Below are 23,732 nucleotides of genomic sequence, written 5' to 3'. Positions count from 1 at the left end.
GTGCAAAGTAGTGAGTGCAAAGTAGTGAGTAGTGAGTGCAAAGTAGTGAGTAGTGAGTGCAAAGTAGTGAGTGCAGAGTAGTGAGTGCAAAGTATTGAGTGCAGAGTAGTGAGTAGTGAGTGCAAAGTAGTAAGTAGTGAGTGCAGAGTAGTGAGTAGTGAGTGCAGAGTAGTGAGTAGTGAGTGCTGAGTAGTGAGTGCATAGTAGTGAGTAGTGAGTGCAGAGTAGTGAGTGCAGAGTAGTGAGTAGTGAGTGCAAAGTAGTGAGTGCAGAGTAGTGAGTAGTGAGTGCAGAGTAGTGAGTGCAAAGTAGTGAGTAGTGAGTGCAAAGTAGTGAGTGCAGAGTAGTGAGTAGTGAGTGCAAAGTAGTGAGTGCAGAGTAGTGAGTAGTGAGTGCAGAATAGTGAGCAGTGAGTGCAGAGTAGTGAGCAGTGAGTGCAGAGTAGTGAGCAGTGAGTGCAGAGTAGTGAGTAGTGAGTGCAAAGTAGTGAGTAGTGAGTGCAAAGTAGTGAGTAGTGAGTGCAGAGTAGTGAGTGCAGAGTAGTGAGTGCAGAGTAGTGAGTAGTGAGTGCAGAGTAGTGAGTGCAGAGTAGTGAGTGCAGAGTAGTGAGTGCAGAGTAGTGAGTGCAGAGTAGTGAGTAGTGAGTGCAAAGTAGTGAGTGCAGAGTAGTGAGTAGTGATTGCAAAGTAGTGAGTGCAGAGTAGTGAGTAGTGATTGCAAAGTAGTGAGTAGTGAGTGCAGAGTAGTGAGTGCATAGTAGTGAGCAGTGAGTGCAAAGTAGTGAGTAGTAAGTGCAGAGTCGTGAGTGCAGAGTAGTGAGTGCAGAGTAGTGAGTGCAGAGTAGTGAGTAGTGAGTGCAGAGTAGTGAGTGCAGAGTAGTGAGTGCAGAGTAGTGAGTGCAGAGTAGTGAGTAGTGATTGCAGAGTAGTGAGTAGTGATTGCAAAGTAGTGAGTGCAGAGTAGTGAGTAGTGATTGCAAAGTAGTGAGTGCAGAGTAGTGAGTGCAGAGTAGTGAGTGCAGAGTAGTGAGTGCAGAGTAGTGAGTGCAGAGTAGTGAGTGCAGAGTAGTGAGTGCAGAGTAGTGAGTAGTGAGTGCAGAGTAGTGAGTAGTGAGTGCAGAGTAGTGAGTAGTGAGTGCAGAGTAGTGAGTGCAGAGTAGTGAGTGCAGAGTAGTGAGTGCAGAGTAGTGAGTGCAGAGTAGTGAGTGCAAAGTAGTGAGTGCAAAGTAGTGAGTGCAGAGTAGTGAGTGCAGAGTAGTGAGTGCAAAGTAGTGAGTAGTGAGTGCAAAGTAGTGAGTGCAGAGTAGTGAGTAGTGAGTGCAGAGTAGTGAGTGCAGAGTAGTGAGCTGCCTCAAGTGAAGTACTCTGGTACCCAAGGATGACTAGCAAACAATATTATTCACAACGTTGCTTACTATTCAGCAACATTTGACAGTTTGCAAATCATCTTTATACAACAATTCAGAGTTTGATAATAAATTAATGTAACACATTGTAATATACAATGCCAATAGCTCAAACTTTAATGCTGGGAGACCTATTGCATTGTAAATGCTTGTACTTCTCAAGTCGTTACAACGACTTGCGCTGGACATTGGAATAGTATGATTCACTATATCATCTCCAGTCTGTGCGGACAGTCTGGAAGGTGTTGGAATAGTATATCATACTATTCCTTAGTGTACAGCACCATCCAGCGCAAGTGATTATAATGACTTGCGTTGTGAAAACCGCGATGTAAAAGTATTGCATTGTAAATGTTGCGTGGTAAAGGATGTCTCCCAGGGGGAAGTCATGAACCATGTTCCTTATGGGTTGCCTGGTGCAGGATGTGCTGCCCATGTGTTATACTGCGAGGAATTCTCATGCACAGACTGGCTTGATGGGCCTAGCTACTACCCTTCATTCAAAGCTGACAGCACTTGGGAAACTTGATGTCAGTTGAGGAAACTAAGGTTTCCCAAATACATTGATAACTAATGCCTAGCTTAACCATTTGCCCACCCCTGCAAACAAACTCTGAGGTACAAAACTAGCATTATTAATTAGTTTATACGATTCTTGAACCAATATGCACATTTATTGGTCTTTTCTCACTTAAAGAGAGGAAAACACTTAACCCTTCTCTGTCACCTTTACAGTAGCAGAGAACCACCAATCTCAGTTCACAAACCTTGTTAATAAAATAATACCCATGGCTGTGTGGAGGCATGGGTAGCTTGCCACAGGCCGAGTTGGAAACAAATCAATCCCTAGAGCTGTTGCAAATGAATATGTTTCTCCCTTAAAAACTATATTTCAGATGCAAGGTTTATAAACATATTCACAAACCTTCGCAAGGTTTGGGCAAGAAATTTCAGGTTGTTGCCAAATGTTAAGATATTTTACTCTACAGTTGGCAAACACCTATATAGGACTGTGTAATGAGAGGAAAATCAATAAAAGGGGAAGGGGAGTGGGAGGAGGGTATGGCAGGTGACCATACCGAACCAGGAGCCCACTGGGCATGGGTTGATATACTGTGATGTTAGCGTTTGGGGCAACGGAACTTGACACTGTAAGGACAAGACTGACAGCTTACCTGTAGCTTCCTGCACGTTATTGAAGGATATGTTCTCACACTCAAGAGGTACTTGCACTGGGCATAATGCACTGTGCTTGTAGCCCACTGTGCATTGCCAAAGCCTATGCCTGGTGAAATGTAATTTTATGTCAAGAACGGAGGCTCCTATTATGCCTTCTTTTCTTGCTTTATTTTAAATAGCAGCAAGATAAGCAAAGAACTACAAATACCCAGAAGGCCCAGCAGAAAACTACTGGCCAATGGGGATCGAATAAACAAACAATGGACCAATCACAACCAGGATAGTATATATGGCCATCCCTGACCACACGAAGTCCTCTTTTCTTGCTGCTACGCAGAAAGATAAGTCGCATTTTCTTTTCCTCTTATATATTTCACTGTTATTGCGCGTTTATTGCGTTGGCTGTGTCTTATTTATGCTCCGTTTGTTGCCAAAAATTGCTGTTGTGCTTTACGAGCGTTCGCGCTCTTCTGGCTGGTCGGCCTTGATTCCGACTTGATTTTGCCCCGTTTTCGGACCCCCCCCCCCTCGCGTGTGTCAGCGCTTGGTTTCTCCCGCTGCGCACGCTTCCCGCCTTACCGGCTGTTCCCTCACAGTGCTCCGTGGCTCCCTGCTGCTCGTGTGTTTACCGCTGCTTGCACAACGCGGTGTCCGCCCCCAGGGGAGTGTCTCCCTGCCATTCCGGCCCGTTTCCGCCCCCTTTCCTCTCTGCTTTAACCCTTTCCCTACCGTTTTTGCTGCAATGGAAAATACAAGCTCTCCAGAGCTGGATAATGAGGAAAGCGAGGCTTTCAAGTCAGACCTCAGTCATTTCATTAATAATTCAGTGGAGACTGCTGTTGAGGCTTCTATGTCTCGTGTGTCCAGACACATGGAAAATTCCCTTATAAGCCTCATGACCAAAGCTTTGGCCCATTCTGCGGGGGATAGCAGAAAGCGTAAACTGGTTCCTTCCACTTCTCTGCCTAAAAAAGTGTCACTGTTGGGTCGCGAGGCCTCCTCGCATTTGGTTGAGGACGTGGTTCCTTCCAGGCCTCCTAGCAAGGAGGGGTTAAAGTTTGCTACGTCTAAGAGTAAATCTAAGACAAAAAATGTGGAGGTTCCTAAGAAGCTGGTCATTGATACAATTCCTGACACGGATGATGATGATGATGATATGGGTGACACAGATGATTCGACTGGTTTACTTCACTTGCTTGATTCTCCTTCCCCCAAGAAAGCGAGATTGGATGCTTTTGCGTCTGAACCTGTTTTGGATTCGGAGGGCCAGCCTATGTTTGACCCCTCTTCTATCAGACATCCCAATTCTACTGAGTGGTTCCCCACTCCTCATGTGGGTGAATACATCTCCTCCAAGCTCCGTCTGCCTTTGGACAAGTCTGTTCGTGCTAAGCTCAAGTCTGAGTGTCCAAAACCTTCCCTTCCTTGTCATGTCACCGTTACCCCTTCAATTGATCAACCCCTTCTTACTTTCTTCTCGAAGTTTGGCAAGGATCCCCGCAGGGGTGTGGATAAAGCCTGGTCCACTTGCCAGGATAAGCTTTTGGATGTTGTGGGCCCTTTGGCCCGGGTTTTGGATATGGCGGAGACGGCCCGCTTGGAAGGTTCGGACCTTGATCCGGAGGAAATCTCTTTGTGGCTTCAACGCTCCTTTTGCCTGTTAGGTAATGCCAATGCAGCGATCACTCATGAGCGCCGTAAAGGACTGTTGATCAAATTGGATCCGAAGTTGGCCAACCTAGCTACCCAGGATCCGGGTGTCAAGGCTGACGGCCTTTTGTTTGGCGATTCCCTTGTCAAGGACCTCAGCCGTTACGTGTCCACTTTTGCTTCTTTAGACAAAGCGCAATTTTCTATCAAAAAAGTGTTTACCCCTCGGGTTTTTGGCAGGGCCGGCAGAGGCAGGAACCGCTCTTCCGGCCGCGGTTACCCGAACCAAGGTTCCAGAGGCGCAGCCAACTCCGGCTATCAAGAATTCAAGCCACAGTTCTACCCCCAAAGAGGTCGTGGCTTCAGGGGTCGAGGACAAAAAGGTTTCCGCGCCCACAACAACAACGTCAACAACCAAGGTGAGCCCTCCCCCTCCTATCGGAGGACGTCTTGCTCTTTTTCTTCACAGGTGGCGCGCGCTCAAGGCGGATCCCTGGGTCCTCAATTCCGTTCAAGGCTATCTCATCGAGTTTTACGCTCAGCCTTTCCAGTCTATTTTTCCTCCTCCGTTGGTTTTTTCCGCAGACGTGGCTCTGCTAGTCTCACAGGAGATCCAAAGTCTTCTTCACAAACAAGCCATCCTTGTCGCTCCCTTCGATCCCTCAGGTTTTCTAAGCTCCCTCTTTTTGGTTCGAAAAAAGAACAAAAAAGTTCGTCCAGTCATCAATCTCAAGTGGTTCAACCAGTTCGTGGTTTATCGCCACTTCAAGATGGAGACCATTCTCCATCTCAGGGATACGTTACGCCAATCCGATTGAATGGTCAGGCTCGATCTACAGGACGCATATCTTTCAATTCCTATACACGAGGCCCACACCAAATTTCTACAATTTCAGTGGTCCGGCGTCACTTACCGATTTTGTTCTCTTCCTTTCGGACTTTCTTCCGCTCCTTGGTGCTTCACCAAAGTGATGAGGCCAGTGGTGTCCCATCTGCGCTCCCTCGGTATTCGTCTCATCATTTATCTCGACGATATCTTGATCATGCACTCCGACATGCAGACTCTTCTTTCTCACCTCGAGATTGCTCAGTCCCTCCTTCTGGATCTGGGTTTCCTCATCAATTCCGAGAAATCTATGTTAGTCCCTTCCCAGAGTGTGGAATTTCTGGGCTTCCGAGTGGACTCTTCCACGGCATCTCTTTATCTCCCGAACTCCAAAGTTTCAGCCATTCGGTCGGAATTATGTCAAATTCTTCGCCTTTCCGAGGTGTCTCTTCGTTCGCTTGCAAGGGTCGTAGGCCTTCTGTCAGCCTCCATTCAAGCGATCTTTCCAGGACCTCTGCACTATCGAGCTCTGCAGCGCTTGAAGATTCGTCATCTGCGCCAAGGCTTGGCGTACTCGGATCTTGTCCAGCTGGACCAAGAATCTCGTCTCGAGTTACAATGGTGGATAGACCATTTAGATGCGTGGAACGGGAGAACGATTTTTGCAACGGCCCCCGATCTTGTATTAGAATCAGATGCCAGCCTGTCGGGTTGGGGCGCCCGATGTGGTTCAATCTCGACTGGAGGTACATGGTCTCCAGAGGAGTCGTCATTGCACATAAACTGTTTAGAGATGCTGGCAGGCTCCTTTGCAATCCGCAGTCTGGCAAAAAACAAAGCAAGTTGTTCCATCCTCCTTCGGATGGACAATGTTTCTGCGGTTCGCTACATAAACCATCTAGGTGGCACAAAGTCAAAACCGCTGGCGGAACTTGCAAAGAGCCTTTGGCACTTCTGTCTTCAACACAAGCTATCTCTCCGAGCGGAATATCTCCCGGGCAGTCTCAACGCCATCGCAGATTGGCACTCTCGATACCTTCGAGATTCAAGCGATTGGAAGCTGCTTCCCTCTGTCTTTCTTTCTCTCTCCCAGAAATGGGGTCCCTTTTCTATCGATCTCTTCGCTTCCCGGCTCAATTCCCAACTTCCCGCTTTCTTCAGCTGGAGACCGGACCCTCTTGCTCTCGCGACGGATGCATTCCTGCAGGATTGGTCTCTGTCTCTCAATTATGCGTTTCCTCCGTTCGTAATGATCAACAGGGTTCTGGCCCAGGTTCGTCGTCAGTCGACATCCCTGGTTCTCCTGGCTCCTTTCTGGCAAGCCCAAATCTGGTTCCCCTCTCTCTTGGAGCTCGCGGTGGACTTTCCGGTGCTGCTTCCCTTCAGCGAAGATCTCCTGCTAGATCCTCAGGGACTTCCACACGCCTTGATTCTGGACAGATCTCTAGTTCTGTCCGCTTGGAGGATCTCCGGTCTTCCGCGCCTGACGTCTTCATTTCACAGGAGGCTTCAATCTTTATCAGCAGAGCTTGGGCCCCTGGCACCTCCAGAGCCTACAAGTCCGCTTGGTCTTTATGGGCAAGCTGGTGTATGGAACGGTCTGTCGATCCCTTTTCAGCTCCTTTAAGCCTCGTGGTTAATTTTTTGGCTTCCGAAGCTAGTGCGGGTAAGTCCTATCGCACGGTTAATCTGTACAGATCTGCTATCTCTTTGAATCATTGTCCTATTGACAATAAGCCTGTGGGTTCCCACCCTTTGGTGTGTCGCCTGCTTCGTGGAGATCGATTTTCAAAACCTCCGTTGGCTAAGTATTCCTTTTTGTGGGATGTTAATTTGGTGTTCAAATTGTTTATTTCATGGCCTGCAAATGATGCTCTTTCTCTCAAAATGTTGTCAGCCAAACTTACCATGTTGTTATGTTTAATTTCAATCAAACGTGTCTCTGATGTCAGAGCTTTGGATTTGTCTTCCAGACAGTTTTCACCTTCTGGTGTTTTGTTTCAGGTTCACCGGCGTACCAAAACCAATATACAATCTGTGTTTTATCCTTATTTTCCTTCACAGCCCCAACTTTGTGTTGGACTATGTTTAAAGAGTTATGAACAAAAAACTGCTGGTCTCAGGTCTTCCTCTCATTCGCAATTGCTCATTTCTTTTCGTAAACCCCATCTCCCTGTGTCCTCTGCCACTTTAGCCCGTTGGGTGAGGTGGATCATGTCCCTTGCGGGCATTGATGTTACTGCTTTTGGTGCACACTCGGCCAGGGGTGCCATGGCCTCTAAAGCCTTTTGGGCAGGCTCTCGTTTGGAGGATATCCTGAAATCAGCAGATTGGTCTAATGATGCTATTTTCAAAACGTTTTATTGCAAACCTGTTGTTTCTGCTTCTTCTGTTGTTGTTAATATGCTTTGAACAAGCATAATAGGAGCCTCCGTTCTTGACATAAAATGTAGATTTTCCTAGTATTTATGACGGAAAGTCTTAATTTTATTAAAGACACGGAGGCGAGTATTATCCCACCTCTATTCTACTAATTCTGTCTGTTTTTCCCGCCCTTAGGAACTCCGGCTTTACCACCGACCTCCAACTGAACCTGCATCTGCTCCAGTGGATGTTCTTTCTTCATCGGGGACTCTCCTCCAGCGTTTTCCTGCAGTCTTGGGTTTCTTACAGGATATTTTGGCTTGGATTATGACTGTGTGCATTTTAGTTTCTATTTTTCCATTGTTTATGCATTCTCTTTGACTTCTCGCACAAGAAAAGAGGACTTCGTGTGGTCAGGGATGGCCATATATACTATCCTGGTTGTGATTGGTCCATTGTTTGTTTATTCGATCCCCATTGGCCAGTAGTTTTCTGCTGGGCCTTCTGGGTATTTGTAGTTCTTTGCTTATCTTGCTGCTATTTAAAATAAAGCAAGAAAAGAAGGCATAATACTCGCCTCCGTGTCTTTAATAAAATTAAGACTTTCCGTCATAAATACTAGGAAAATCTACATTGAAGGCATAAACACATATATAAGTTATTTCTTAAAGTATGTATAATGTGCTTCAATAGCAATTTCTCATAATTCACGTTTTTATATTATAATATAAATATATATATATATATATATTTATTTTTTAATTTGTTTCAAATATATCAGTTGACAATACTTTGCAAATAACTTTTCTCCCATGCAATTTAATGCTGAAATTTAATTTTAATGGAATCCATATCAATATTCAAGATGGGATATTGCATTTTAATCTGTGTTGGACTTCTTAAGGAGCATATCATTATCTGCATTGTGTATATTATTAATGGATGCACAACATGCAGTTAGATAATGTATAAAACAACATATAAAAAAAACACATGTTGGAGTCCATCCTTAAGTGTATTTTCCCATCCTATATCTACGAACTCTCATTTTACCATTAAAACATCATCAACCTAGTGGCCTACTTTGTATTATTAACTGACTTTTCTAAGAGACTATCATTTCAAGTATAATTCCATGTTGTTTTCTATGCATCAGTCTACTATTTGCATTTAAGCTCTACTAGAAAACACTTGAGATTAATTTGATCATTGAACTCATGGGTGTAAGATGTTCAGTTTCTTTATCTAAAATGGGTATTAAACATTCACACTCTCCAGCTCTTTCAAATTCAGTAGTCTGTTCTAAAACGAAGAATCAAATGTAATTAATTTAATGTTTCATCTTTATGAAATGCACTGCCACTGATGCTTTGTTTGGATATCAAACTTCTTAATAGCCCATGTTCTGTCCAACAGTCTTCATTTTCTTCACTTTTCCCATATTTTTAAGAATGTAACCTATGCAACATGGTAATTTGCAGTTATAAACACTGAATTCTGTATTATATCTGAAGAGGACCCATTGAGGTCAATTTGATGTTCTATATTAGGGTGGTGTACACGTTCTCCATTACTACATTTCAACAGTTAGAGTAATTCAACTTCAGTATATAAGGATTCAAAATGTAAGTGAAGAACCATTCTCATAGAACCGATTCTCATAGAAAGGACATTCTTATACTACATTTGAAAGAGCTGAAGTACTGAGCGGACACTAGTTGTCCACACACAATTCAGGGAATAATGAAGAAAGGACATAAAACCCAAAGTAGTATTTCTATCCAGGTCTATGTACAAAGTAAAATGATTAAAACATATTTAAAAAGTATTAAAAGTCAATAAAGTTTGAAAATGAATTGAAGAACATCTTTCTACAGAAATGTATATTTGCATACAAACAAGATAGGAATATGAAAGAAATGATAACATAAGTATATCAAAAGCCGTCCATTGCACAAACTTCAAAGTAAATACCAAAACTGGTATGTATTTTTGCTTGATTTTTTTCTAAAACTGTTCAAAAGTTATTTAAAGAGAATTATGTACATCACCATTCTACATTACGTAAAATCAACAATGTCGGTCAAAGGTTTTTCAACAATTGTTAAGGTATTCTGATTTTACTATATAAAATGCTCTAGTGGCAATTGTTATATTGGTAAACTAGGAGAAAAATCAAGAGCATATGTACAGAACAAAAGAGCACAATAGGAACTTGAAACAAGAAGGCGTCATTGTCAGTGCATTTTGCTCAGAAGACATGAAATTAATCCAGTTGGACTCTTTCTCTCAGTGGCGTCACTAGGGGGGTGCGGGGGGTGCGGCCCGCACCGGGTGACACCAACACATGGGGTGACACCAATCTGCACTGCAGCCTCGCCTCTGCTCTCACCTTTACTGTCGCTCCCTGTGCAAGCTTGTTCCTCATGCTGTTCACACTCGCCAGCGTCTCGCAGGAGATCTTCAATGGTTGACTGCAATTTTCTTTGCTCACAAGGCAACTCTATAGCAGCCTAGCTCATCTGAGGGTGCATGGTTTCCTATTTTTCAGTATCTTGCAGTCTTCAGTTTTCCAGTGAACCAGTTCTAAATTTCAGCTTGCTCTTCACTACAGTGCCACCTGTTGCTCGCACTCTTGTTTATACAAATCCAGGGAAGACAGATGGAGTAAGAGAGAGAGGGAGACAGAGGGAGCTAGAGGGAGCAAGAGAGAGGGAGCTAGAGGGAGCTAGACAGAGAGGGATCTAGAGGGAGTAAGAGAGGGAGCTAGAGAGAGTAAGACAGAGAGCGAGGGAGACAGAGGGAGCTAGAGGAAGTAAGACAGGGAGAGAGGGAGCTAGACAGAGAGAGAGGGAGTAAGATAGAGAGAGAGGGAGCTAGAGCGAGCAAGACAGAGAGAGAGGGAGCTAGAGGGAGTAAGAGAGAGAGAGGGAGCTAGAGGGACTAAGACGGAGAGAGAGGGAGCTAGAGGGAGTAAGACAGAGAGAGAGGGAGCTAGACGGAGCAAGACAGAGAGAGAGGGAGCTAGAGGGAGCAAGACAGAGAGGGAGCTAGAGGGAGTAAGAGAGAGGGAGCTAGAGGGAGTAAGAGAGAGGGAGCTAGAGGGAGCTAGAGGGAGCTAGACAGAGAGGGAGCTAGAGGGAGTAAGAGAGGGAGCTAGAGAGAGTAAGACAGAGAGCGAGGGAGACAGAGGGAGCTAGAGGAAGTAAGACAGGGAGAGAGGGAGCTAGACAGAGAGAGAGGGAGTAAGATAGAGAGAGAGGGAGCTAGAGCGAGCAAGACAGAGAGAGAGGGAGCTAGAGGGAGTAAGAGAGAGAGAGGGAGCTAGAGGGACTAAGACGGAGAGAGAGGGAGCTAGAGGGAGTAAGACAGAGAGAGAGGGAGCTAGACGGAGCAAGACAGAGAGAGAGGGAGCTAGAGGGAGCAAGACAGAGAGGGAGCTAGAGGGAGTAAGAGAGAGGGAGCTAGAGGGAGTAAGAGAGAGGGAGCTAGAGGGAGTAAGACAGAGAGAGAGGGAGCTAGAGGGAGTAAGAGAGAGAGAAAGAGGGAGCTAGAGGGAGTAAGACAGAGAGGGAGACAGAGGGAGCTAGAGGGAGTAAGACAGGGAGAGAGGGAGCTAGACAGAGAGAGGGAGCTAGAGGGATTAAGATAGAGAGAGAGGGAGCTAGAGGGAGCAAGACAGAGGGAGAGGGAGCTAGAGGGAGTAAGAGAGAGAGAGGGAGCTAGAGGGAGAAAGACAGAGAGAGGGAGCTAGAGGGACTAAGACGGAGAGAGAGGGAGCTAGAGGGAGTAAGACAGAGAGAGAGGGAGCTAGACAGAGCAAGACAGAGAGAGAGGGAGCTATAGGGAGCAAGACAGAGAGGGAGCTAGAGGGAGTAAGAGAGAGGGAGCTAGAGGGAGTAAGACAGAGAGAGAGGGAGCTAGAGGGAGTAAGACAGAGAGAGAGGGAGCTAGAGGGAGTAAGACGGAGAGAGAGGAAGTAAGAGAGAGAGAGAGGGAGCTAGAGGGAGTAAGACAGAGAGGGAGACAGAGGGAGCTAGAGGGAGTACGACAGGGAGAGAGGGAGCTAGACAGAGAGACGGAGCTCGAGGGATTAAGATAGAGAGAGAGGGAGCTAGAGGGAGCAAGACAGAGGGAGAGGGAGCTAGAGGGAGTAAGAGAGAGAGAGAGGGAGCTAGAGGGAGCTAGACAGAGAGAGGGAGCTAGAGGGAGTAAGAGAGTGAGAGGGAGCTAGAGGGAGTAAGACAGAGAGAGAGCTAGAGGGAGCAAGACAGAGAGAGAGGGGGCTAGAGGGAGTAAGAGAGAGAGGGAGTTAGAGGGAGTAAGAGAGAGGGGGCTAGAGGGAGTAAGACAGAGAGAGAGGAAGCTAGAGGGAGTAAGACAGAGACAGTGAGCTAGAGGGGGCAAGACAGAGAGAGAGAGGGAGCTAGAGGGAGTAAAACAGAGAGAGGGAGCTAGAGGGAGCAAGACAGAGAGAGAAGGAGCTAGAGGGAGTAAGAGAGAGAGAGGGAGCTAGAGGGAGTAAGAGAGAGAGCGGGAGCTAGAGGGAGTGAGAGAGAGCGGGAGCTAGAGGGAGTAAGAGAGAGAGAGCGGGAGCTAGAGGGAGTAGGACAGAGAGAGGGAGCTAGAGGGAGTAAGACAGGGAGCTAGAGGGTGTAAGACAGAGAGAGAGGGAGCTAGAAGGAGTATGAGAGGGAGCTAGAGGGAGCAAGACAGAGAGAGGGAGCTAGAGGGAGTAAGACAGAGGGAGAGGGAGCTAGAGGGAGTAAGACAGAGAGAGAGGGAGCTAGAGGGAGTAAGACAGAGAGAGGGAACCAGAGGGAGCTAGAGGGAGTAAGACAGAGAGAGGGAGCTAGAGGGAGCTAGACAGAGAGAGGGAGCTAGAGGGAGTAAGACAGTACCTAGCGCCGTACATTTCCGACAGAGGTGGTCCATGCGGTAAGTCGTGAGGGGGTGACACCATGAGTTATCCGCACCGGGTGACACCAACCCCAGTGACGCCACTGCTTTCTCTGATAATATACGTGCATGGTTTCCTACCCTTTGAAATTAGCAATCTAGTCTAAATCCTGTATATTAATTTGATTGCAAAATTGAACATCTTACTGACCTATGGGCACAAAATAAAAGGGGGCAGATTTATGATAACTGGCGCATCCACAGGGATGCGCCACTTATTTTGCGCCGCTGCTCCGCCACCCATGGTGCACCGCATTTACAATGCGGCGCACCATGGGGCAAAAACGGCACAGATGCGTGACGCATCTGTGCCGTAAAGGTGGCGCATTGCTGGAGTTGCGTCGCAAGCGCGACGCAGCTCCAGCAAGGCTCGGGGGTGCCCCATCTTTACAATGCTGCATCAAGACCTACGCCTGCTTCAAGCAGGCGCAGGGTTTTGACGCAGCATTGGCCTGGAAGTGACTGAGTGAAATCCTATAGATTTCACTCAGCCACTTTTGCGAGGCGCACCTGCCCCGGAACGCCCACCCTGCGCCGGAACGCCCACAAGTGGCGCAGGGCTTTACAACGTGACGCATCTGCCTAGATGCGTCACGTTGTAAATGGGTCGTAGGGATGCGCCACGTTTACGCCGCAGTTGCGTGACGCAAACGTGGCGCATTCCCAACATAAATCTGCCCCAAGGTCTTTTAATGCCCAGTATTAACTAAGAAAGAAGATTGGTATTATTGTTACTTCCACTGGATTCAACCCCAGCTTTCAGTTATTAAAGGAGGCAGCAAACATCTGTTGCCATTGTATCATATTTATATAATGTGTCTGCTTGTCAATACATCACGCTGTTTTGTTGGCATGAAATGTTTATTAAGCATACCTGTACACATCGTTCCAAAATCAGTAAAAATACTTTTGTAAAAAGGAAATTATGTTTATCTTCTAAGATATGTTGCTAATCAATAGGGTCCAAAACGCATACTTTTAAAAAACAGTTTCCCAAAATCAGTCTTTTTCCACACAAGGTTGTAATACCCTTGCCAGTGGACAGATTGTTAGAAGAGTAATAATTTGCAGCACAAGTGAAGATGTCAATAGCGATGTGATATGTAATGTCATCAATGATATAAATGCTAATGTAAATAATAATGTCCAAAAAATAAATAGAAGGGAGGAAGAAGCACTGATTCATTCTGCTTCCATGCTTAATAGTGTATAATCAAAAGAGAATGAACCACGTATCTTGAATAAGCCAGGGTCTATAAGTGTTGTACAAAGGCCCTCATACACTCTAACTCGTGGGAAGCGGTATATCTTGGTTCTCTGCTTGAGAAGGTTAGGTGGTTGGTTTTATCATTGAGTCCTTTTCCGCCTGAGTTTCCCATTCTGCAGGCAATCAACCTTCCTCCACCTGGAGGGAGACCATCTGGTTCTTTGATGGTCCTGATTTTGATAGTGTTAGCGGAAATAAGTGATAAATTAAAAATACCTCCTATCCTGTAATCTTGTTTTATTAGTTAGGATGAGGTAAGATTAAAACAGTGTTTGGTGCTCTGGTGGATGTGTGAATGTTCCACCTCACCTATATAATGATGATTTCCATGGTCGTAATGTTTCAGTCCATGGGTGTCTTTAAAGATCGGTGGACTTTCATCAGGACCTTAGTCATAGCGATAACGTGATAGATCGCTTTGATACATTGGGTAAGTTAATGTCGCTAAACCATCTTCGTGATTATTTCATGTAATTGACCGGTTTATAGATTTTGGTTCTACCTCTAACTTGGGAAAGATAAAGAAAACTGAAAAAGGAAAAACATATATATTGTTAATTTATATAGATTTCATATAGTGTTGCTCAATTAGGTGCTTGGATGTGTAATGCTACTTGCATACGTGACACAATCTGTGTGCTGTACTCATGTACTTTCTCATTACATATGACAGTAAAGCATTAATAATCAATCAGGGATTTATATCAAGAAGGCATGCAGTTATATTTGTTGGTATCAAAGACTTACAAAAGGACATAATACTGTGATTTGTGCTCAGTTGGTAAGAAAAAAGTCTATGACTGTTAAGTCATTGTTAAGTTAGTGTCAAGCATATCAATAATTTTACTCCTACTTTACACCACAAGAGACTGCATTGAGGATGTCATTAAACGTGTGCTCAAGAACTTATCTTTTGGACTTGGTCATTTTTGGCAGGTTCACCCCTGAACTTTTTGCCTTAAGCTCTGACATGGTGGTAGTGGTTTTAGGCCTCTGGGCACTCTAGCACTGTGGCTCAGTGTAAAGTGTGTGCGCTCTCTGAGTACGTGTGGTGAGGTTGCACTGCCCTCCCATAGGAATGCATGGGGGATAAGGGTGTGCATGGTAATTCCTTGTATGTGAGGAATGCACGGCCGAGTTTAGTGTGTATGAACTTGTGGGGATTTATGGCAACTGGTGGTGGAGAAATGCCACTTTTTAGAAGTTGACATTTCTGTGTGGTATGTGTCTGCCTGCCTGATGTGAATTGCATGTCTGGCTTGTGATTGACAGGAACTGAGGGGTGTGAGTGGCTCCAGGAGGGGCAGAGTGAGTCAGCGCTAGGCTGAATGGGATACCTGGAATAAGAGTGGTGGGAGGGGTAGTCCCCTAGTGAATGCTGGCTCCACCCCCTGATGACGAGACCCCACCTGACAAAGAGGAAGAGAAGCCTTGTAAACAAAGTGCTCCAATTCCCCCTGAACCAGATTGTGCTGGTTCCTCAAGCCCTTTGCTGTGACACAAAGGGAAATGCTAGTATAAATATTGGACTGTGACCCCATGAAAAGTGTGCTGTTCCTGACTTGGGGAGGCCTACTGCTGCTGGGCTCCAGAAGGAACTGCCATGAGGGACTGCCTCCCTGTTGGAGGGCCCTGTGTGCTGGCCTGCCTGGGCACAGCCTTTGCCCCCTGGACTTTGGACTTTTTTCCCTGGGCGCACTTTGCCTGTATTGGGGAGAGTGCTGGAGACTTTGCCCTAGCGCTTAGAGAACGCTTCTATTATTAATTTGCAGCTCTGGCCTGCTGCCTGGGGATTCCCCCGAATTCCAGAAAAGGCGGGTGCCCACCCCGCACTTTGAATTTAATTACTGGCGGGTGCCCACCCCGCATTCTCGCTTATTTACTTAGCGGGAGCCCACACCGCTTTGCAGCAGAGAAATCACCGCCGCAGCCAGAGATACAGAAAAGGAACTGCCACGTCAGAACGGCGAACACGAAGTCAGGCGAAACTGCCTGTTTGTGGGCGGGCCGGCCAACAGGAAGTGGAAGACCGGTGGGATTTCCCCACCGCGGCCGAAAATCAACAAGCGGGGCTCCCGTGAGCTGAGGGAAGCCCCGCGCTGCCCCAGGAGAAGGCGAGCGTGCCTGATTGGAAGCTGCGGTTGGCAGAGAACGCGGAGCTCCCCTGCGTGAGGGAGAGCTCCGCATGCAGCAGCAGTGAGGTGAGTGCGGTGATGACGGGGGGGGGGGGTCAGAGGCACATTGCCGGTGCTTGCCCCGCGCATTCAAGGAGACGCGCATGCTGAGAGGAGAATCTGCCCCTGTGAGAGGCAAGTTGGCCTGGGGCCAGTTTCACTGCGTTGTGCTCCCGATTAGGGCAAACTGTGTTTATGCTGATTATTGCCTAAGGTGTTTATGCTTGTGAGGCCTATTGCTTCATATAATTATTGCATAATGTGGTTGTGTGCTAATTATGCCTAACTTAAGGTGGTTTATGCTAATGAGATTCATGCCTGATATGACTTAGGTGTCCCATGTTTTATGTTACAGGATCTAGTTCTCAGTACAGTATTAGACCAGCAGTTACTGGTTGTGCATGATGTATGATTACTTGTGCATTTCTGAAGGTTCTGACTGTGGCCCGATTGGCCCAGCCAGGTGTAAATAATCCCCTGTAAATAGTGTCTGGTGCCAGTTGGCACAGTGTACATTGTGGGATTACTATTCTATGTGTTGATGATAATACAAAGGATATTTGTATATAACCTTGTGTGGAGTTTCTTTTGTGGTGTGCCTAGTGTGTTGCTGCTGTGTGTGTGTGTGTGTTGCGCAAACACTTTACACATTGCCTCCGGGATAAGCCTGACTGCTCGTGCCAAGCTACCAAGGGTGTGAGCAGGGGCATGAGCACCCATTTTCTGAACGTGAGCCTCACCATGAAGGACATGGAATGGGTCGTCATTGAACGTCTAGATAACAAAGGAGACCCAAACGCAGAAAGAATTCTCTTCGAAAAGGAACAACTAGGGTATACTGTTTACGGACATACGACAAAGGATTAAATGACAATATTCCTTGCTTGTCATTTAAACACTGAACAACTAATGTTAAAACAGCAGAGTGCCCCGTGTGTACACAAAACAGAATATCACCAGTAAACATGTTTCTTAACCCGTACATTATGGGCAAATAGACAACACAGAAACAATGACAACTTCATTATAATGGGCACTCAAGATAATGCCTTTGCATTTACATAATACTGCACTTTGCCGTGGTAAACCTGTCTTATCCCTTCATACAGGATTGCATTGACCACATAAAGCGTAACCTTGAGACTCGCCTTTTGTCCCTAACACCGCCCTCTTAACAGTAATTTTATAACAGCACTTAATATAGGGGCACATGAAACCACATAGGAACAATTACACCTTCATGCCCCCTAGAGAACTTTCAAGTCTGTCTTCATCTCGAAATTGGCATTAGAATAGTCTCTTTTCTGTTTCCACACCGCATCATCACTATAAAGGTGCACTTCCTCCCGGACCGCAGGTGACAACTTCTGGGTTGCGGCAAGAAGCTACAACAAGGACATACAAGTAGCATTCTAGAGGTAACTCAGAAAGAAATGACACCAACATCTCAAGGCAATGTGAGCAAGGAAATTATCATCGTCATGCCTGTTTTAATTTTAGAACTCCCGCAGCACCCAATGGAGTTTAATTAAACTCCCATAAAGGTACCATTAGGTTTATTAATGTTTGCATGTTTTCCTTTTGAATTACAAAACCCCAAATATAAAACAATATGAATGTTAAGGCTAAAGTAATACATTTTGTACAGCATGCTTTTCTTTCCTTCTCTCCCTGTAAAAATATTTAGAAGGGGGAGAATTTTTCAAAACCTATTTCAACACTAATATACTATACACTAACTTAAGGATGACTTAACTGCCCTAGACTATTTTCTTACCAATCGAGCACAAATCACTGTATTATTACGTCCTTGAGTAAGCCTTTGATGTCAACAAATATAACTGCATGCCTTCTTGATATCGATCCCTGATTGATCATTAACACTTTACTGTCATATGTAACAATAAATTACATGAGTACAGCACACACATTGTGTCACATATGGAAGTAGCATTACACATCCAAGCACATCATTGGGCAAAACTATATGAAATCTATATAAAATATAATATATATATATATATATATATATAAATATATATAAAGCAACAATATGCATATTTTTTCTTTTCCCCTTTTTCTTTCCCAAGTTATAGGTTGAACCATAATCAATAAACCTGTCAAATACATGAAATAATGATGAAGATGGGTTAGTGACATTAACTTACCAAAGCAATCTATTGCGTTATCGCTATGACTAAGGTCCTGATGAAAGTCCAGCGATCTTTAGAGACACCCATGAATTGAAACATGTCGACCACTGAAATCAACATTATATACCCCTGACCCTCTTTACAGGGAGGTCGCTCCGCCTGGCCGCTGCAAATGCCACAACACCCGTCTCCGTGAACGCCACGACACCCGTCTCTGCTATGATGCCAGCACCCTCCTCGCACTCAACACCGGACGATCACACACCTGCTCCCTGGCCGCCCAAGCGCACCCAAGGACCCTTCTCCTGCCAGAACTGCAGCTTCACCAGCATCCGACCCACCGTGAAAGAAAGCAACCACCTCAGATGCATTCTTCTCAACACCCGCTCCGCCCTTAAACATGCTGTGGAACTCTGGGACCTACTCAACTCAACCTCCCCAGATGTCGCCTTCCTGACGGAGACCTGGATGAATCCCTCCTCAGCACCCGACATAGCCATAGCCATCCCGAATGACTACAAGATCACCTGGAGGGACTGCACCAATGGAACAGGAGTAGGAATCCCCATCGTCCACAGGAACACTCGCAGAGTCTCGACTAGAACCTACGACACCCTCAGCACCACCGAGCACCTGCACTTCCAGATCCACAACAATCCCAACACAACCCTCAGAGGAACCCTCGTCTGCAGACCCTGTGGACCCCGGCCACAGTTCAGTGACTCCATTGCCGACTTTGTCAGTATACACGCCCTCGCCTCCACAGGCTACATCCTCCTCGGGGAGCTGAACTTCCACCTCGAGAACAACAACGACACCAACTCCACCACTCTGATGGACAACCTCGCCAACCTCGGACTCAGACAGCTTGTCACAACACCCACCCACTCTGCCGGCCACACGCTCGCCCCAATCTTTTCCACAAGTTCTCACGTCTCCTTCAGCCACACCACTGAACTCCATTGGACCGACTATCGCTGAATCCACTTCACCTTCCAGAGACCCACCGTGCACCACCTCGTACCACTTCAGCCAACAGACCCCTCACCGCTGCTGGAGCAAAGTCACCAAAGACCAGCTAACCCCCACCCAGAGCCCACCTGTCGACCCAACCGACCCCGACACCACCTCCCGCAACCTCAGACAGTGCATCAAAGACTGCACCAACACTCTCGCCCCGATCAAGAAACCCCCCAACAGACACACCAGCAAGAAAACCCGCTGGTTCACCGAGGACCTCCAGGCCTCCAAGCAAACCTACCGAAAACTAGAGAAGAAATTGCTCCGTGAACAGACACCGGACAGTTACGCGGCCCACAAGAACGCCAACTACAGACACCACCAGCTCATCAGATCCGCCAAAAGGGTCTCCTTCAAAGACCGCCTAGACAACAATGCACACAACAGCAAAGAGCTCTTTAACATTGTGAAGGAACTCTTCAACCTCAACTCCAACACCAACGACATCCAACCTTCGCAAGACCTGTGCGACTCTCTTGCCACCTTCTTCCATCACAAGATCACAGACATCCACAACAGCTTCAACGTCACAACCACCCCAACAGCCACTAAGACCTCTATCCCCACAACCACCGTTTGCACGAATCCCCATCTCTCCTGGACCAACATAAACGATGACGACACCATCAAAATCATGAACACCATCCACTCCGGCTCTCCGTCAGACCCATGCCCACAACACATCTTCAGCAAAGCCAGCACCACCATCGCACCCCTCCTCCGGAAAGCCATCAACATCTCCTTTGAGATGGCGACCTTCCCAGAGAGCTGGAAGCACGCAGAGATCAACACCTTACTATAAAAAAAAAACAAGGCCGACCCCTAGGACCTCAAGAACGTCCGACCCATCTCCCTGCTCCCATTCCCGGCGAAGGTCATCTAGAAGACCTTCAACAGATAACTGACCCGCTACCTCGAGGAGAACAGCATCCTGGACCCGTCCCAGCCCGGGTTCCGCAGCAACCACAGCACCGAAACTGCCCTCATCGCTGCCACCGATGACATCAGGACCCTGCTGGACAACTGCGAAACCGTGGCCCATATCCTCCTGGACCTGTCAGCTGCCTTTGATACTGTCTGCCACCACCTCCCCCCTTTCCTCTCCAAAGCCACTGAGCTCATTTGCGGCATACCCCAAGGCTCATCCCTCAGCCTGACTTTGTTCAACATCTACATGGCACCGCTCGCCCACTTCAACCGACTACACGACCTCAACATCATCTCCTATGCCGACGACACCCAGCTGATCCTCTCCCTCACCAAGGACCCCCTCACTGCCAAAACCAACCTCCATGAAGGAATGAAAGCCATAGCTGAGTGGATGAAGAACTGCCTTCTGAGGCAAAACTCAGTCAAGACAGAAGTCCTTATACTCGACTCCACCCCCTTGGACTGGGACGACTCCTGGTGGCCGTCCGCACTGGGAACAGCACCAACACCTACCGACCAATCACGCAACCTGGGATTCATCCTCGACTCCACGTTCTCCATGACAAAGCAAGTCAACGCCGTCTCATCCTCCTGCTTCAACACCCTCCGCATGATCCGCAAGATCTACAAGTGGATCACCACTGAAACAAGAAGAACCATCACCCAGGCCCTCGTCAGTAGCACGTTGGACTACAGAAATGCCCTGTATGCAGGAGCCCCAGCCAAACTCCTGAAACGCCTACAACGCATTCAGAACGCCTCTGCACGCCTGATCCTCGACATGCCTCGCCGCAGCCACATCACACCCCACCTGAGAGCCCTGCACTGGCTTCCCGTTAACACGAGGATCACCTTCAAGCTCCTCACCCACGCACACAAGGCACACCACAACACCGGACCAGCATACCTCAACAGACGACTCACCCTCTACACCTCCAACCGCCAGCTCTGCTCCACCGAACTCGCCCTCGCCACTGTCCTCCGCATCCGAAGATCGACCTCCGGCGGCAGATTGTTCTCCCATCTCACCGACAAGACCTGGAACTCCCTCCCCATCATCCTATTGCAGACCCAGGACCTACTGCCTTCAGAAGACTACCCAAGACCTGGCTATTCGAGCAGTTGCAGCATCACACCCCCAGCGCCTTGAGACCCTCACAGGTATGTAGTAGTGCGCTTTACAAATGTTCAGATTGATTGATTGATATAGGTGCGGTGGACCATTCACACATCCACCAGAGCACCACACACTGTTTTAATCTTACCCCATCCTGATGAATATAGCAAGAGTGCAGGATAGGAGGTATTTTTATTCTATCACTTTTTTCCGCTAAGACTATCAAAATCACAACCGTCAAAGAACCAGAAGGTCTCCCTCCAATTGGAGGAAAGTTGACTGCCTGGAGAACGGGAAACTCAGGCAGAAAAGGACCCAGTGATAAAACCAATCACCTAACCTTCTCAAGCGGAGAACCAAGATATACAGCTGCTCACGGGTTAGAGTGTGTGAGCGCCTTTGTACAACACTTATAGACCCTGGCTTATTCAAGATACGTAGTAAACTATAATGTGACAAGACATCTTGAGCATTGAGTGAGGACAGCCTTTCAGTTTTCAGATTTTGGCCACAACCTCCATAATTTTCCCGTCCCCAAATCTGGTGTTGCATGGCTTCAGACCAGTGGTTCTTAGCCTATGATCTGGGGAACCCTTCGGGTTTGTGAAGTCTACTCAGGTGGTCCACAACATCTTAGAAAATGTAATAATATTAACAGTATATTAAAGTGTATATACATAAAGAAACACATTTCAAGTTGAAAGTTATAAAACATTCTGCAAATGTGAAGGTATTTGAAACTGGAGACTAAAAATGAAGTTAGTATACTCAGATTAATTTGTGGGAGCAATGCAAGTGCATCAAACAGAATGCAGAATGGTTGATGAGTGGCCGTTAATTTGATTTTAGAAAAGCTCCAACCTTCCCATTAAAATTCAGATTTTTTAATGTATATTTCATCATATATATATATATATATATATATATATATATATATATATATATATATATATATATATATATATAGTTTGATGAATGCTCTTTTTTGTATTTCTTGTGTATTGTTTTGCTGGTCAAATTATCGTAATTATGCTGCAGTCCCCATCTTCTGGTAATAACTAAGGGCCTGATTATGATTGCGGCAGTTGTAAGATGCCGCACTCAAGCTGGTGGTGGTCTGTCTGCCGCACTACGACTTTAAAAGTCGTTGTGGTGACGGATCACCGGCTGCTCCAGGGAACAGTCATTCTCTGGTGGTGGCAGAGCTGTGCCACAATGTAAGATGCTCAGCAGGACTGGCGCAGTCCTGCTGAGCATATTACAAGTTCCACCACTGCCAGCCCTTTCATGGCGGGAGCCCTGCCATGAAAATACTGGCAGTGGAGAAACAAAGGGGGTCCTACAGAGCCCCTATGCCCCCCTCCCTTGGGATACATTCAGGGGGGTACACCATGTGCACACCTGTCTGCATTCCCCCAAAGTTACAGCACAGCTTGGATGTCACTGTCCATGCTGAGCTGGAACTGTTTTTTGCTGTTCCCATTGCAGTGCCTGCTTTCTGGACTATGTCCAGAAAGCTCTTGGCACAGGATGTGGCCTGAGGTCACAGGCAATGTCAGTCATTTTTTCTTTAGCTGCCTCACAAATACCCTGAACCATATTGGCACCTATTTCCTCCTTGAAGGCACTTCCTGCAATTTAGATTTCATATTCCATTAAGTAATTTCACATTGCAGTGAAGATAAGCACCATCCAAACACATTTAAATCTACAAAGGGTATTTCTTTTTGTGTCATCAACCTATCCCATGAGGTGGTCATCTCACCCTTAATGTATCTCCAAAGATTTGGCCCAGCTGTCGGTAATAGGAAACTAATAACATTTTGAAAACAAACTCCCAAACAGGGTGACACTTACTGTAAAATTGAATTACTAATTATTTCCCGACCTAAAACTATGTTTTAGCAGCCATTTGTGACTCCTTCAGTCATACTTTAAAGAAATATATTTTTGGAGGGGAAAATAAGTGCAAAACATCTTTGCACAGATATCCAATAATATAAACTTAAAAGGTGAACCCGTATTAGAATCATCTGGTTAGATTATTTCTATTTTGTGTTTCTGTAAATGGGATACCCTGCAATAGTATTGGACATCTGCAAAGGGAATGTCCCCTTTTTTCCCAGAACATTTCATTTTTTCTCAGAGAGCCTCGCATCTCTGGACAAACACTCAAATGTCATCATTTTCACATGTTTGTTTTTATAAGCTCTGTACAAAACGTAGAGAGATCGAATCAAACAAAAAGTTATATTTTGGTAAAATAGACCTTTTTAAGAGACTCATTTGCTCATATATTGTTAACGGAAAGGTATGTCACTTTATAAAAAACGTGTCTACTGATTTGTTGATTTGATTCCCATTACCTTCTGCTACTTTATTTATATCATGAGTAAGTGTCGTATATAAATATTTAATTTCTTCAAATATCTGTTGTGACTTGAATTCTAATTCTATATTCCAGATAATGATTTTTGATTTCATTAATAAGACACAAATGTGAACTAAGCCTTCCACATAAGTTATTGTCCGGTTCATAGTGACGATTATTAGATCTAAATGAAGTTCAACCTTGTTGCTGGATCCGTCCAATGAATAGAGATTAAATCTAATCTAGTGTTGACTATTGAGTTAAAAGCTCAATCTGTAAGTCAAAGAGTAAAGGTGAGAGTGGACAGCCTTGCATAG

The 23,732-nt window shown here is 46.0% G+C and overlaps 2 protein-coding genes across 3 annotated transcripts in view; both read left to right on the top strand.

The window, feature by feature from the left end:
• The window catches only part of TBC1D22A (TBC1 domain family member 22A), a 2,393,943-nt gene that overhangs the window by 1,453,104 nt on the left and 917,107 nt on the right, over nt 1-23,732 (top strand). The window lies entirely within an intron of this gene.
• The window catches only part of LOC144784354 (uncharacterized), a 55,816-nt gene continuing 35,350 nt past the window's right edge, over nt 3,267-23,732 (top strand). The window contains exon 1 of the mRNA XM_078663470.1: nt 3,267-5,055. Coding sequence (XP_078519596.1) covers nt 3,327-5,055 — 1,729 coding nt within the window. The 5' untranslated portion in view covers nt 3,267-3,326. The remainder of the gene's footprint in view (nt 5,056-23,732) is intronic.

Source organism: Lissotriton helveticus, chromosome 1_1, assembly GCF_964261635.1.
Source record: "Lissotriton helveticus chromosome 1_1, aLisHel1.1, whole genome shotgun sequence".
NCBI lineage: Eukaryota > Metazoa > Chordata > Amphibia > Caudata > Salamandridae > Lissotriton > Lissotriton helveticus.
The sequence above is the reverse complement of the archived record's forward strand: the minus strand, read 5'-3'. Positions and strand labels throughout refer to the sequence as shown.